Genomic DNA, 17,653 nt, shown 5'->3' with positions numbered 1-17,653 from the left:
ACTGGCAGCAGGTTTTCTTTCAAACATGTTTCATTGAATATGACCGCATATTCTGTATTTATTACATAAGAATATTATTTTATAAATTATATTATTTATTTTTAAATAATATTATAATATTATGAATATTATTTTTTATAAATTATTATTTATAGAATATTAAGAATAAATATTTATTACATAAGAATATTACATATTACATATACATAAGAATAGAGCGACCTACCATGAACACCCAAATCACGGAACTATTTACTCTACCTACCATGAGAGTAAGGACAAGATAAGAACATATCGATGCCAACACAGAAGACAATGTCCAACATAACAGGCCAATTACATCGGATTAATCTTTGTGTTTAGATAGGAGATGCCTCGTATGGGCCAATAAGCCTTCTGCAGCCCCTATGTTTATCCCTTATGTATCCCCCCGTGTTTTCACCTTCATTGTATTATCACCTGACCTAATGCGGGTATAAAATCAACTAGTATTGTAAAGATCTGTTCACTTGAGAATGAACCATGGAGGTTCGAAACGTCGTGCAAATTATACAAATAAGTGTAATACACTCTATAGTAATTCTCTTCTTTTCTTCACCTTAAAAGTACGAAAATGAGTTTTGGAGAACTCCTATTTCAATTAAGCCCTGATGCTAAGAAAATAGTTAGAGGGATAGAAGCCCTAAACCAGAAAATAATAAATACAGAATATGCGGTCATATTCAATGAAATATATATATATATATATATATATATATATATATATATATATATATATATATATATATATATATATATATATATATAAATATATATATATATATATATATATATATATATATATATATATATATATATATATATATATATAAATATATATATATATATAGTGTGCAATTTTATAATAAGTGTAATACATTCTAAAATTATTCACTTCTTTTTCTTCACGTCGAAAAAGGATCATCACTTTTGGAGAACTCCTCTTCCAACTATACCCTGATGCAAGAGAACTAGTTAGAGGGATAGAAGCCCTCTATCGGGCTTATATATATATATATATATATATATATATGTCGTACCTAGTAGCCAGAACTCACTTCTCAGCCTACTATGCAAGGCCCGATTTGCCTAATAAGCCAAGTTTTCATAAATTAATATATTTTCTCTATTTTTTTTATTATGAAATGATAAAGCTACCCATTTCATTATGAATGAGGTCAGTTTTTTTATTGCAGTTAAAATTAGCGTAGATATAGGACCGAACCTAACCAACCCTACCTAACCTAACCTAACCTATCTTTATAGGGTAGGTTAGGTTAGGTAGCCGAAAAAGTTATGTTAGGTTAGGTTAGGTAGGTTAGGTAGTCGAAAAACAATTAATTCATGAAAACTTGGCTTATTAGGCAAATCGGGCCTTGCATAGTAGGCTCAGAAGTGAGTTCTGGCTACTAGGTACGACATATATATATATATATATATATATATATATATATATATATATATATATATATATATATATATATATATATATATATATATATATATAACAAATACTTGAATTTGTTAATATAAATAATGTATTATACCCTGCAGGGCCGAACAGAGCGATTTTGGTGACACTGAATTATGGAGAAACAGCCTCGAAAAGCACGGACACGAATATGGTAGCCACAGCCACGAACATTATCATCATACCCATAAAAGAAGAACGTCGACGACTACAACCACCACTCCAACCACTACTACCAAAAGTACCACCACCGCCGCCCCAGCTACCACCACCGCCGCCCCAACTACCACCACCGCCGCCCCAGCTACCTCCACAGAAACATTTACCACCACCACCTCAGCTACCACCACCACCTCAGCTACCACCACCACCCCAGCTACCACCACCACCCCAGCTACCACCACCGCCGCCCCAACTTCCACCACCGACGCCCCAACTTCCATCATCGCCGCCCCAGCTACCTCCACAGAAATATTTACCACCACCACCCCAGCTACCACCACCGCCGCCCCAACTTCCACCACCGCCGCCCCAACTTCCACCACCGCCGCCCCAACTACCATCACCGCCGCCCCAACTTCCACCACCGACGCCCCAACTTCCATCATCGCCGCCCCAGCTACCTCCACAGAAACATTTACCACCACCACCTCAGCTACCACCACCACCCCAGCTACCACCACCACCTCAGCTACCACCACCACCCTAGTTACCACTATCGTCCCAGTTACCACCACCGCCCCAATTACCACCACCACTCCAGCTACCACTATCGCTCCAGTTACCACCACCGCCCCAACTACCACCACCACCCCAGCTACCACCAGCACCTCAGCTACCACCACCACCCCAGTTACCACTATCGTCCCATTTACCACCACCGCCCCAATTATCACCACCACCACCCCAGTTACCACTATCGTCCCAGTTACCACCACTGCCCCAATTACCACTACTACCCCAGCTACCACTATCGCTCCAGTTACCACCACCGCCCCAATTATCACCACTAAACCAGCTACCACTATCGCTTCAGTTACCACCACCGCCCCAATTACCACCACCACCCCAGTTACCACCACCACTACCCCAGCTATCACTATCGCTCCAGTTATCATCACCCCCCCAATTACCACCACCACCCCAGCTACCACTATCGCTTCAGTTACCACCACCGCCCCAATTACCACCACCACCCCAGTTACCACCACCACCACCCCAGCTATCACTATCGCTCCAGTTATCATCACCCCCCCAATTACCACCACCACCCCAGCTACCACTATCGCTTCAGTTAGCACCACCGCCCCAATTACCACCACCACCCCAGTTACCACCACCACCATCCCAGCTATCACTATCGCTCCAGTTATCATCACCCCCCCAATTACCACCACCACCCCAGTTACCACTATCGCTTCAGTTACCACCACCGCCCCAATTACCACCACCACCCCAGTTACCACCACCACCACCCCAGCTATCACTATCGCTCCAGTTATCATCACCCCCCCAATTACCACCACCACCCCAGCTACCACCACCGCCCCAATTACCACCACCACCCCAGTTACCACAACCACCACCCCAGCTATCACTATCGCTCCAGTTATCATCACCCCCCCAATTACCACCACCACCCCAGCTACCTCCACCACCACCACCCCAGCTACCACCACCACCACCACCCCAGCTACCACTATCGCCCCAGTTTCCACCACCACCCCAGCTACCACCACCACCATTGCCTCAACTACTACCACCACCCCAGCTACTACCACCACCCCAACTACCACCACCACCCTAGCTACAACCACCACCACCGCCCTAGCTACAACCACCACCACCGCCACCTCAGCCACCAATATCGCCCCAGTTACCACCACAGCCGCTCCACTACCACCACCCCCCCGATCAACACCGAACCGTAACAACCACCGCCGCCCACAACCACCACCACTGCCGTCCCACTTACCACCACCAATGGCGCAGTCATAGTGGGGTAGTGCCACAGAGACATTAAACAATTTTTTCAATGTCATAGTAACTAACAAATGGAATGCCCTAAGCAGTGATGTTGTAGAGACTGACTCCATACACAGTTTCAAATGTTGATATGATACAGCCCAAAAGACTCAGGAATCTGTACACCAGTTGAGTGATTGTTGAGAGCCGGAAACAAAAAGCTAGAGCTCAACCCCCGCAAGCACAACTAGGTGAGTACAACTACCACCACCACTACCCCAACTACTAACATCACTATCCCAACTACCACCACCACTATCCCAACTACCACCGTATAGACCATTGATTCAGAAATGACACGTGTTTGGATATTCATAATACGACCATCGTAGCACAGACAACACCTGCTCACATTTAAAAAAGATATTGTATATATTATCTTTACATTTTTCGTAACAGAAATAACAACAAGATAGATGCAAAAGGGTTGATGACAGATTCATAACAAAATCATGAATCCAAAAGAAACTTAAAAAGGTACAAGAAAAATGTACAAAATAAAAAATATGAACAGTGACGACAAAAACACAGCCAGGATCGGCAGCAAGAACATGAATGGTAGCTTAGGTAAACACCTAAGAGAAGAACAACAATGGGTAACATAAAAACGAAAGAATCTATTAAAATTGCAAAAACACACACGAATAAAATGAACGACAACACCATCAAGAACTAAACAAGGACAAGAAAGGAATAATAAAAGCAAATTAAAATGTATAAAACAAGAACGAAACAAACAAAATATCAACACAAAACGACAAAGCAAGCAACACCCTCAACATCAACAAAGCAACAACATCAATAATGGTTACAGTGAATATGTTTTAAGATAATTTAACCTAATTACTTTTGTAATAATGTCAAGTGAAGAATACTTGCAGGTAAATTCAGTTCTATTCACTTACTAATAATATTATATTTAAAAAAAAAAATACACAAGAGCAGATTACAGTAGTTACCTAGTGGGTAGAATATTTGAATATTTTATCACACCACAAATTACATGCAATGTTTCGGTCATTAATACATCTTGAAGTTGTGTGTCTGAGTTAATATAAATAGAAGCTGCCTCGTACGGGCCAATAGGTCTTCTGCAGAGACCGTCAATTTTATGTTCTTATGTTCTATGTTCTTAAATGTAATAATTTTGAGGCGGGAATCACGTTCAAATAACATATTACAAAAGATTGTTGAGATGACGAGAGGCTTCTTATTATTTTAAAGTGACACAAAGAATGTTTGTAAAGTGACATGAAGATATTGTCCACATGACTAAAAGCACATTATTGTTGATGGTGAAGGGAATTATTATTGTTTAAATAACATGAAGATTAATATTGTTCAGATGATTTTAGGCATTTTACTGCTGTATTTGTTAATAATTTTGAATAATAATGATGAATATACTGTATGGTATTGACTGAATTAATTCCAATCCTAAATTCTGTTTCTTACTGTAATATACAAAATTACTGATATCGGGCGAATGAAAATAATTTTTCCGATATTCAAACTTCAGCCTTTGTAACTTTAAAGCTGCCTTTTCTCTCTTTTGACCGCCACACCATACTGGTTGGCCCCTACCAACTTCCCAAATATACGTAACAATGGGGTAGCTATTTGAAAAAAATATATTAATTTTTTTAGATAGAGATATGTTGAGAGAGATAGAAAGAGAGGAGGAGAATGCCTAATGAATGATGTGGAAGGGGGGGGGGGAGGTGCCTGCCCATCATTCATTAGACTTTTCGAAAAACTGGAGAGACGTGCAAGAAGGCTCATCTCTGGTCTTGACCAAATCTGGTTGGAATGGTCTGAATATCAGAGCCTGCTATACCGTCGTGACGTTAGTAGTTGTTATGTACAAAGACAATATTCTGAAAGTTTCGCACCTGGCCCATATCCTTGGACAACCAGTAGTTCGCATCCTTAGGAATAGGCTCTCAACTTTCAAGTGTCATACTGGAAGTGCCTTTCTAAAAAGCATCACTCCATCAGCAGTCATTTACTCCTAGGCTGACTCGCATCTGAAACTTGTTCACTCAACAGGTTGATACACGGGGAGATCAGGTCAACTGCTCACATGAAGACTCTGGCACACAGTTGGCTACAGGTTCATCCTGTTCCTTATATGATTGTTACCTAATGTTCTTAGTGAATAAAATTTATTCCTATTGATGCATATAACTGGCTCATGACAAAAATAGGCCTCTAGGAGTAGGTTTCAACTTAGCTTAAATCGGATTACAGCTCTTGCTTGCAGCTTCGTCAGGTTCTAAATATGATAATATGATAGTTTCCTATGTGATAGTTCCAAAGTTAAAATATTCAAAATCGGTCTTGGCTTACGAGTAATGAAAATTGTTCTAATGACTGTTCTAATGACAGTTTCCTCTGAATCTCAACATAACGACGATGGTGCTGGATAGTTCTGCATGGAGCAATGGGAGATCACATCGAAGCAAAAGAGATACACATGGCTACACAAAGCTGTTGTTTGAAGCAAAATATGAACAAGCGAAATGTGGCTAATTAAAAACTTCAGCACGATTGTCTCGTTAGCTGAATTTGCGTCATGAACTTGATAGTTCTGCGTCTCTAGCGGTCAATGAACGTTCAAGGGCATATTAATCACCATATCACACACGTGGAGGCTAAATGGTTGGACTGTATATAACTGTTCCCCTCTCAGACCTGTGTCATTCCAACCTTCTACCAGCCCGCTGCCTTCAACTAGCCTGCTGCTCTCAACCGTCACCTCACCTTCAGTAAACTTCAACATGAGGTGCGTTTTCTGGCTGTGGTTAAGCTGTCCAATTGGAAGCTCACATGTTCTTAGCTGTTCTGTGCAAAGGTTGAGAGTAGTTATTCTAAGATGAACTCTGCCTGATGTATTATAAATTTACGACGCAATTTAACTGCTATGACTTAGCATTTTGTGTTTTTTTGTGCAAACAACTAATTTTGCGTTTTGTTCAAACCTTATTAAATTCTCTAATTTACTGATTTTCTAAAAACTAAACAGTTTTATTAAACATTATTATAAGACTTCATGAGACAGGCAGTGTTATGGAATTCGTTTTGTCGTCTATCATTTGTCGTTGGGGCAAAAGTTTAAAGTATGAATTGTGTCAAAAAACCAACTACATTTTATGCTAATGGTGTTACAAGGGACATTACAAAAGTAACCCATTAACCTAACCTTCCATTCACCTGAGCTCTATAGGAGATTCGAACAGTGGACACCCCATGTGATAAGCCGAAGCTCCATCGACCGAACTATTGATACCGAGCTCGATACCGAGCTGAAAAACGTGGTCGTATTACCTGCACTACAGTCCACTTTATTTCATAATACAGTACAGTGGCTATGTAATTTTTAGGGGATTAGTCGATATTTCCATGTAAATTAATAGTTTGTTGTCAAATCACCGAATCTTTAAGTGCGCAGATAGATAGACAAAATCTTCAGTTCAACTCTAGACATTCCTGTATGATAACCATTACTTTTTTTGTTGATAACCAGATCCATTTTGCATTGCCCAGAGCTGATGTTTACGATGTTATCGTTGTAAATGAGTACGCTGAGAGCTTCTCCATCTATGATAGCATTGCTATTAACTTAATTTAGTTTATTTATGTCACAACTGTAAACTTGTTGAGTCTATCGGATGTGGAGGGATTTGTGTAGTTACAAAAAGTGTCTCATTCGGACAACTATAATCCACCCCATTGTCATTATAATCCACGTAATCGTCAACCTCATCATCAACACCGTCAATTAATATCACACCGCTCGGAGCCGGATCCGTTTATGGGCCCCCATCCTCTAGTCAAAGAGGGAATTTAACAGCTTTAACACCATGTTCATGGGGCCCCTTGGTGTTAGTGGACCCTCCCTGGTGTTTGTGGACCCTTCCTTGTGTTTGTGGATCCCCCCTGGTGTTAGTGGATCCCCCTGGTGTTTGTGGAACCTTCCTTGTGTTTGTGGATCCCCGTGGTGTTAGTGGATCCCCCTGGTGTTTGTGGGTTTTAGGCCATGGCATACTTGACCTATAAGGTAAGGTGGCCTTAACCTCACTATCATCAACCTTGCTCTCACCAAACATTCTTATCAGCGTCACCGTAACTATTTTACCTCACACTTTTTTCTCTCTTCTCCCCTACAGGTACAGTTTCGTGCTGCTGGGTCTTCTGGCCTTCATGTGTGCCACTTCAGGCTACGTCCTGGAGGACCAGAACGACGCTCTCAGCGACACCGACGACCTTCCAGTAGGGGTCGTCTTCAAAGGCTACGATGGGGACGGGTACGAAAACTTATGAATCAACTGCTAAAAGAAAGCTGAATTTCTCCACTATTGTTTTGCTCCCTTTTTTTTGTCACAAAGATGAACCATCTTGCACCTGGCGTGTTCTTATTGATCAATATTGTAAGAATTGTTCGTCTTAGCAGTTCACAAAAACGTATCCTCGTCACCAGCCAGCCCCACGATGCACAATTCTTCACTGTTTTCTTTTGTTGCTGCACTAATGTGTCCTGTTGAGAGAACCTTCAGACTGAATACATACTAAACTTGTAATTTATGGTCATATGATTGTGACCCTGAAAGGTTCTTTTAACAGCTACTGAGTCTGTTGCTTATCCAGGAATAGAACGCAGTGAGGAAAATAAGAACGCAATGATATTTCCGTTTTCCAGTCATGATCTAAATTAAGGAACAAACTGCAATCTCGTCTCTTGCTTAACACCTTTAATATCCAATGACCAGAGAAGTGTCTGAGGTGTTTTGTCTTTAATATTAGCAGAATTTGTTCACTGGTAACATGAAATATTTATATATATGTATATATATATATATATATATATATATATATATATATATATATCTATATATATTTGTGTGTGTGTGTAAAAAATACTTGTATTTGTTAATATATATTATGTATTATACACTGCAGGGCCGAACAGAGCGATGTTGCTGACATTGAATTAAGGAGAAACAGCCGCCAGAAGCACGGACGCGGACACGGACACGGTCACCACGGTCACCAGGGCCACAACGGTCACCACGGTCACCACGGTCACCACGGACATGGCCGCCACAGCCACGAACATCATCATAGACGCACAACGAGGAGGAGGAGAACTACAACCACCACGCCAACCACTACTAGCACAACTACCACCACCACGACTACCACTACCCCAACTACCGTCACCACTACCCCAACTACCGTCACCACTACCCCAACTACCGTCACCACTACCCCAACTACCGTCACCACTACCCCAACAACTGTCACCACTACCCCAACTACCGTCACCACTACCCCATCTACCGTCACCACTACCCCAACCACCATCACCACTGGCTCGGGGTAGTGCCACAGAGAAATTAACAACAAAAATTCCGTGTCAGTGTAGCTAACAAATGGAATGCACTAGGCAGTGATGTGGTGGAGGCTGACTCCATACACAGTTTCAAATGTAGATATGATAGAGCCCAGTAGGCTCAGGAACCTGTACACCAGTTGATTGACGGTTGTGAACCGGGAACAAAGAGCCAGAGCTCAACTCCCGCAAGCACAACTAGGTGAGTACAACTACCAACACCACTACCCTAACTACTAACATCACCATCCCAACCACCACCACCACTATCCTAACTACCACCGTATAGACCATTGATTGAGAAGCGACACGTGTTTGGATTTTCGTAATACGACCATCGTAGCACAGACAACACCTGCTCACATTTAAAAAAGATATTGTATATGTTATCTTTACATTTTTCGTAACAGAAATAACAACAAGATAGATGCAAAAGGGTTGATGACAGATTCATAACAAAATCATGAACCCAAAAGAAACTTAAAAAGGTACAAGAAAAATGTACAACATTAAGAATATGAACAGTGACGACAAAAACACAGCCAGGATCGGCAGCAAGAACATGAATGGCAGCTTAGGTAAACACCTAAGAGAAGAAGAACAACAATGGGTAACATAAAAACTTAAGAATCTATTAAAATTGCAAAAACACACGCGAATAAAATGAACGACAACACCATCAAGAGTTAAACAAGGACAAAAAAGCAGTAATAATAAAAGCAAATTAAAATGTATAAAACAGGAACGAAACAAACAAAATATCAACACAAAACGACAAAGCAAGCAACACCCTCAACATCAACAAAGCAACAACATCAATAATGGTTACAGTGATTATGTTTTAAGATAATTTAACCTAATTACTTTTGTAATAATGTCAAGTGAAGAATACTTGCAGGTAAATTCAGTTCTATTCACTTACTAATAACATTAATAATATTTTATTTAGAAAAAATACACATGAGCAGATTACAGTAGTTACCTAGTGGGTAGAATATTTGTATATTTTATCACAACACAAATTACATGCAACGTTTCGGTCATTAATACATCTTGAAGTTGAATAATTGAGTGGATGTAAATAGAAACTGCCTCGTATGGGCCAGTAGGCCTTCTGAAGAGACTTTCATTCTTATGTTCTATGTTCTTTTTCTGAAATGTAATAATTTTGAGGCGAGAATCACGTTCAAATAACACGTTACAAAAGATTGTTGAGATGACGAGAGGCTCCTTATTAATTTAAAGTGACACGAAGAATTTTTGTAAAGTGACATGGTGATATTGTCCACATGACTTGAAGCACATTATATTTAAGGGTGAAGGGAATTATTGTTTAAATAACACGAAGATTGATATTGTTCAAATGATTTCTGGCATTTTACTGCTGTATTTGTTAAAAACAATTGAATAATAAAGATTAATATACTGCATGTATAGACTAAATGAATTACAATCCTGGATTCTACATATAATAATGGCGTGACTTTAATCATTACAACTCATCTAGCAGAATGTATACTATTCTATCATCTTCGTAGTTTGAATACACAAATCATACCATCGTCTAAATGGTATACCTGAGCTCACTCTGGTGTATTCTAGCGTCATCAAAACACAACGTTTTGTATCCAGTACACTGGACCAGTCATCATATGAAACAACGTAATTACAGAGGGCTTATTGACCCCTGTGACACCTTGTATTATCTCATCCATCTTGGTTATGTACTCGCTTGTTCAAGTCAACTTGGTCATATAAAAACTTTAACGTAAAACGGCAACATGGAATTTTGGACTTTCCTTATTGTGATTACTCATAGCCCAGTAGATTACGTGGCCCAGTAATCTCTTTAATGAAGATTTTATCATTCTGTTCAAAATTATATTAATCACGCTCATACTCTTTTAGAAATTATTAGCAATATTTGGGATGCCACTGCATCAAAGACTTTTAGGTAGACAATGAAGATGCAGTCCAACTGCCCTTTCCCGTTGACTCTTTATTGTCTTGTCATCCAGGACTTTTCCTCAACAAATCAAAATTGTAGATTTCATTAATTTTCTAACTATGTGTAATATTGCCTTATGGATTATATCTATATAAGAAATTCTTGTGTAAGGGGCTGATGACTGTTCTTTTGTGAAAATCGGAAGAACATTATTAGTTGAATAACTTTCCGGTCTATTTCTCCTTTCCTTGGATGCATTGAAGACTATCATGAGAGATAAACATAATGCGTCTTCCTGACCCTAAAGTGGGATGCTGTCTCTTCCTGCTGCTGCCTTTGTTAGTTAAATATTTATAGACTTAAGTTTGTTTCCCTCTGTGGTAACTTGTGTGTTCTCAAGTCTCACACTCGGATCTCTTTCGTGGCCTTCGTCTGGTAATTAAAGTTCGAGTACTTTATTGATATCTGTGTTTGTGTTCTGCCAAGAAATTTGTCACCTGAATTATGATCTCCTCCTTCTGTGTTCAGCATTGTTACTGTATCGTTCACCGAGAGAATTTTCCTAATATACAGCACCTGTGTAGAATTTTTAATTCTCGTATCGTTCACACATGGGTTCTCAATATCCATTCTTGATTTTTGTGTAATTGTTTCAAACTCTACCGCAGTTTCTTTAACGTTTCTTCTCTCATAAACCATTGTTATATCCATATTTTGATCCAAAATAAAAGTTTTCAACAGACAGAATTTTTTTTTCCCTCTTTACCTTTGAATTTATGTTAGTCGCAGTTATGATGCGCTTCAGCCCGCGAATTCAAACTTATTCTAATGGCTGTTGTAACGGCAGTCTTCTTCGAATCTCCACATAAAGACGTTGGTAATGGATAGTTCTGCATGGATCAATAGGAGATCACAACGAAGCAAAAGAGATACACGTGGCCACACACAGCTGTCGTTTGAAATACAATTTGCGATTGCAATAAAATATGCAACTGCAAATGCGGCTAATAAAAGCGACTGTCTCATTAGCAGAATTTGTGACATGAACTTGATAGTTCTGCGTCTCTAGCAGTGAATGGAAGATCAACGGCCATTAATCAACATATCACACACGTGGAGGCTAGATCGTTGGACTGTATATAACTGTTCCCCTCTCAGACCTGTGTCATTCCCACCTTCTACCAGCCCGCTGCCTTCAACAGCCTGCTGCTCTCAACCGTCACCTCACCTTCACTAAACTTCAACATGAGGTGCGTTTTCAAGCTGTGGTTAAGCTGTCCAATTGGAAGCTCATATGTTCTTTGCTGTTCTGTGCAAAGTTTGAGAGTAGTTATTCTAAGACAAACTCTGCTAGATGTATTATAAATTTACGACGCTATTTAACTGCTATGACTTAGCTTTTTGCGTTTTATTTGTGCAAACAATTAAATTTACCTTTTGTTCAAACCAAGGTTTCTCTAATTTACCGATTTCCTAAAAAACTAAAAAAGTTTTATCTAACATAAATATAAGACCTCATGAGACAGGCAGTGTTATGGAGATGAAAAGTCACAATAAAGTGGCTGAAAAATGTTGGATATACCACACACTAGTAATTGAAGAGACGACGACGTTTTGGTCCGTCCTGGACCATAATCAAGTCGATTGTCAATCGACTTGATAATGGAAAACCTGGTCGTATTACCTGCAATACAGTCCACTTTTATTTCATAATGCAGTACTGTGGCTAAGTAATTTTTCGAGGATTGGTCGATAGTTCCGTGTAAATTAATAGTTCATTGTCAAATCACGAAGTGAATAGGCAAAATCATCAATTCAACGCTTGACATTCCTGTATGATAACCATTACTTTCTTGGTGATAACCAGATCCATTTTGTATTGCCTAGAGCTGATGTTTACGTTTACGATGTTATCGTTGTAAATGAGTATGCTGAGAGCTTTCTCACCCATGATAGCATTGCTATTAACTTAATTTAGTTTATATATGTCACAACTGTAAATTTCTTAAGTCTATCCGATCTGCAGGGATTTGTGTAGTTACGAAAAGTGTCTCATTCTGATAATTGTAATCCACCTCATTGTCATTATAATCCACGTAATCGTCAACCCCCCATCATCAATATATATTACCCCATTCGCAGCCGGATCTGTTTACGGGCCCCCATCCTCTAGTCTGTGCGGGTATTCAACAGCTATAACACCATCTTGATGGGGCCCCTCTGGTGTTAGTGGACTACCCCTGGTGTTGATAGGTTTCAGGCCATGACATACTTGACCTATAAGGTAAGGTGGCCTTGACCTCACTATCAACAAACCTGCCCTCACCAAACATTTTTATCAGCGTCACTTTAACTATTTTACCTCTCACTCTTTTTTGTCTCACCTCTCCCCCTCAGGTACAAATTCGTGCTGCTGGGTCTTTTGGCCTTCGTATGTGCCACTTCAGGCTACGTTCTGAAGGACCATTACGACGCACTTGGCGACACCGACGACCGTCCAGAACGGGTCGTCTTTGAAGACGACGATGGGGACAGGTACGAAAACTTTTGAGTAAACTGCTAAAAGAAAACTGAAGTTCTCCCCTATAGTTTTGCTTTTTTTTTTTTTTTTGGTTTCAAAGATGAACCATCTTACACCTGGCGTGTTCTTATTGATCAATATCGTAAGAATTGTTCGTCTTAGAAGTTGACAAAAACGTATCCTCGTCACCAGCCAGCCCCACGATGCACAATTGTTCACTGTTTTCTTTAGTTGCTGCACTAATGTGTCCTGTTGAGAGAACATTCAGAGTGAATACATACTGTACTTGTAATTTATGGTCATATGATTCTGACCCTGAAAAGTCCCTTAGATAGCTACCGAGTCTGTTGCTTATCCAGGAATATAACGTAGTGAGGAAAATGAGAACGCAATGATATTTCCATTTTCCAGTCAAGATCTAAATTAAGAAATAAACTGTAATCTCGTATCATGCTAAACACCTTTAATATCCAATGACCAGAGAAGTGTCTGAGGTGTTTTGTCTTTAATATTAGCAGAATTTGTTCACTGGTAACATGAAATATTTGACTGTGAAGCTTTTTTTATTATTAATAATATTTCCTTCTCGTATAATTCCTCTTTCCATTTCCATTATATAAATAAATATATAAACTATATATATATATATATATATATATATATATATATATATATATATATATATATATATATATATATATATATATATATTCTACCCACTTCAAGACTCCGCTCCAATATAGAAGCATCAAGAAATATGAACCAATAGGTTTTCTACAATTACTTCCATTCAATACCCATTGTTTCGTGTTCTGTCTTGTGTTTGAATTTAATACCCATTCAATACCCATTGTTGAAAGTTTGTTTTCACCTCATCCACCTCACCCAAATGTAGATATAAAACTGAAGATGTGTAAGCTCTGTTCAGTTTCAGTTGTGTGTTTGTAAACTAAAGTCTTTGAAAATGTAATAAGTTTTACGAAACGCGCTCAAGTGTCGCGTCAGACTAGAAATAAAAATGAATTTTGGAGAATTGATCTTTGAATTACCATCAACAGTGAAAAGAAACGTAAGAAAGATCGAGAAAATTCGTGTTAGAATTATTAATCATACTTTGTCGGTCATATTTAATAATATATATATATATATATATATATATATATATATATATATATATATATATATATATATATATATATATATATATATATATATATATGTATGTAAAAAATACTTGTATTTGTTAATATATAATATGTATTATACACTGCAGGGCCGAACAGAGCGATGTTGCTGACATTGAATTAAGGAGAAACAGCCGCCAGAAGCACGGACGCGGCCACGGTCACCAGGGCCACAACGGTCACCACGGACATGGCCGCCACAGCCACGAACATCATCATAGACGCACAACGAGGAGGAGGAGAACTACAACCACCACGCCAACCACTACTAGCACAACTACCACCACCACGACTACCACTACCCCAACTACCGTCACCACTACGCCAACTACCGTCACCACTACCCCAACTACCGTCACCACTACCCCAACTACCGTCACCACTACCCCAACTACCGTCACCACTACCCCAACTACCGTCACCACTACCCCAACTACCGTCACCACTACCCCAACTACCGTCACCACTACCCCAACCACCATCACCACTGGCTCGGGGTAGTGCCACAGAGAAATTAACAAAAATTCCGTGTCAGTGTAGCTAACAAATGGAATGCACTAGGCAGTGATGTGGTGGAGGCTGATTCCATACACAGTTTCAAATGTAGATATGATAGAGCCCAGTAGTCTCAGGAATATGTACACCAGTTGATTGACAGTTGTGAACCGGGAACAAAGAGCCAGAGCTCAACTCCCGCAAGGACAACTAGGTGAGTACAACTACCACCACCACTACCCCAACTACGACCGTATAGACCATTGACTGAGAAACGACACGTGTTTGGATTTTCGTAATACGACCATCGTAGCACAGACAACACCTGCTCACATTTAAAAAAGATATTGTATATGTTATCTTTACATTTTTCGTAACAGAAATAACAACAAGATAGATGCAAAAGGGTTGATGACAGATTCATAACAAAATCATGAACCCAAAAGAAACTTAAAAAGGTTCAAGAAAAATGTACAAAATTAAGAAACACCTTCTTCTCTTAGGTAAACACCTAAGAGAAGAAGAACAACAATGGGTAACATAAAAACGAAAGAATCTATTAAAATTGCAAAAACACACACGAATAAAATGAACGACAACACCATCAAGAGTTAAACAAGGACAAAAAAGGAGTAATAATAGAAGCAAATTAAAATGTATAACGAAACAAACAAAATATCATCACAAAACGACAAAGCAAGCAACACCCTCAACATCAACAAAGCAACAACATCAATAATGGTTACAGTGATTATGTTTTAAGATAATTTAACCTAATTACTTTTGTAATAATGTCAAATGAAGAATACTTGCAGGTAAATTCAGTTCTATTCACTTACTAATAATATTTTATTTAGAAAAAATACACATTAGCAGATTACAGTAGTTACCTAGTGGGTAGAATATTTGTATATTTTATCACACCACAAATTACATGCAACGTTTCGGTCATTAATACATCTTGAAGTTGAATAATTGAGTGGATGTAAATAGAAACTGCCTCGTATGGGCCAGTAGGCCTTCTGAAGAGACCTTCATTCTTATGTTCTTTTTCTTAAATGTAATAATTCTGAGGCGAGAATCACGTTCAAATAACACGTTACAAAAGATTGTTGAGATGACGAGAGGCTCCTTATTAATTTAAAGTGACACGAAGAATTTTTGTTAAGTGACATGATGATATTGTCCACATGACTTGAAGCACATTATATATAATGGTGAAGGGAATTATTGTCTAAATAACACGAAGATTGATATTGTTCAAATGATTTCAGGCATTTTACTGCTGTATTTGTTAAAAACAATTGAATAATAAAGATTAATATACTGCATGTATAGACTAAATGAATTCCAATCCAGGATTCCACGTATAATAATGGCGTGACTTTGATCATTACAACTCATCTAGTAGAATGTATACTATTCTATCATCTTCGTAGTTTGAATACACAAATCATACCATCGTCTAAATGGTATACCTGAGCTCACTCTGGTGTATTCTAGCGTCATCAAAACAAAACATATTGTATCCAGTACACTGGACCAGTCATCATATGAAACAACGTAATTACAGAGGGCTTATTGACCTCTGTGACACCTTGTATCACCTCATCCATCTTGGTTATGTACTCGCTTGTACAAGTCAACTTGTTCATATAAAAACTTTAACGTAAAACGGCAACATGGAATTTTGGACTTTCCTTATTATTACTACTCATAGCCCAGTAGATTACGTAGCCCAGTAAACTCTTCAATGAAGATTTTATCATTCTGTTCAAAATTATATTAATCCGCTCATATTCTTTTAGAAATTATTAGCAATATTTGGGATGCCACTGCATCAAAGACTTTTAGGTAGACAATGAAGATGCAGTCCAACTGCCCTTTCCCGTTGGCTCTATATTGTCTTGTCATCCAGGACTTTTCCTCAACAAATGAAAATTGTAGATTTCATTAATTTTATAATATGTGTAATATTGCCTTATGGATTTATATCTATATAAGAAATTCTTGTATAAGGGGCTGATGACTGTGTTCTTTTGTGAAAATCGGAAGAACATTATTAGTTGAAGAACTTTCCGGTCTATTTCTCCTTTCCTTGGATGCATTGAAGACTATCATGAGAGATAAACGTAATGCGTTTTCCTGACCCTAAAGTGGCATGCTGTCTCTTCCTGCTGCTGCCTTTGTTACAGTTAAATATTTATATACTTAAGTTTGTTTCCCTCTGTGGTCACTTGCGTGTTCTCAAGTCTCACACTCGGATCTCTTTCGTGGCCTTCGTCTGGTAATTAAAGTTTGAATACGTCATTATTATCTGTGTTTGTGTTCTGCCAAGATTTTTGTCACCCGAATTATGATCTCCTTCTGTGTTCAGCATTGTTACTGTATCGTTCACCGAGAGATTTCTCCTAATATACTGCAACTGAGTAGGATTTTCAATTCTCGTTACATTCACACATGGGTTCTCAATATCCATTCTTGCTTTTTGTGAAATTGTTTTAAACTTTACCGCAGTTTCTTCAACTTTTCTTCTCTCACAAATCATTATTATATATCAATATTTTGATGCAAAATA

General features: G+C 38.8%; 2 protein-coding genes across 3 annotated transcripts; both read left to right on the top strand.

Moving 5' to 3' along the window:
- The first annotated feature begins 1,661 nt into the window (after nucleotides 1-1,661).
- Nucleotides 1,662-4,946, top strand: LOC138356418 (integumentary mucin C.1-like). The gene is made up of 3 exons (XM_069312561.1): nucleotides 1,662-1,710; nucleotides 1,851-2,360; nucleotides 2,940-4,946. Exons 1-3 carry the CDS (start codon nucleotides 1,662-1,664, stop codon nucleotides 3,506-3,508), a joined length of 1,128 nt encoding a protein of 375 aa, XP_069168662.1. The 3' UTR covers nucleotides 3,509-4,946.
- Nucleotides 4,947-6,256: 1,310 nt separating this feature from the next.
- On the top strand, nucleotides 6,257-16,406 carry LOC123773652 (myotubularin-related protein DDB_G0290005-like). Of its 2 annotated transcripts, none has more exons than XM_069312431.1 (3): nucleotides 6,257-6,320; nucleotides 13,273-13,410; nucleotides 14,670-16,406. In XM_069312431.1, the coding sequence occupies exons 1-3, from the start codon at nucleotides 6,316-6,318 to the stop codon at nucleotides 15,079-15,081; spliced, it is 555 nt and encodes a 184-aa protein (XP_069168532.1). In that variant the 5' UTR covers nucleotides 6,257-6,315; the 3' UTR covers nucleotides 15,082-16,406. The 2 variants fall into 2 exon arrangements, with proteins under 2 accessions (XP_069168532.1, XP_069168531.1); XM_069312430.1 differs by lacking the exon at nucleotides 6,257-6,320 and adding an exon at nucleotides 9,040-12,125.
- The last annotated feature ends 1,247 nt before the right edge of the window (nucleotides 16,407-17,653 follow it).

The sequence above is a fragment of the Procambarus clarkii genome, chromosome 72, assembly GCF_040958095.1.
Source record: "Procambarus clarkii isolate CNS0578487 chromosome 72, FALCON_Pclarkii_2.0, whole genome shotgun sequence".
Taxonomy (NCBI): Eukaryota; Metazoa; Arthropoda; class Malacostraca; order Decapoda; family Cambaridae; genus Procambarus; species Procambarus clarkii.
Note: the sequence above shows the minus strand (reverse complement) of the source record. Positions and strands in the feature narration are given on the sequence as shown.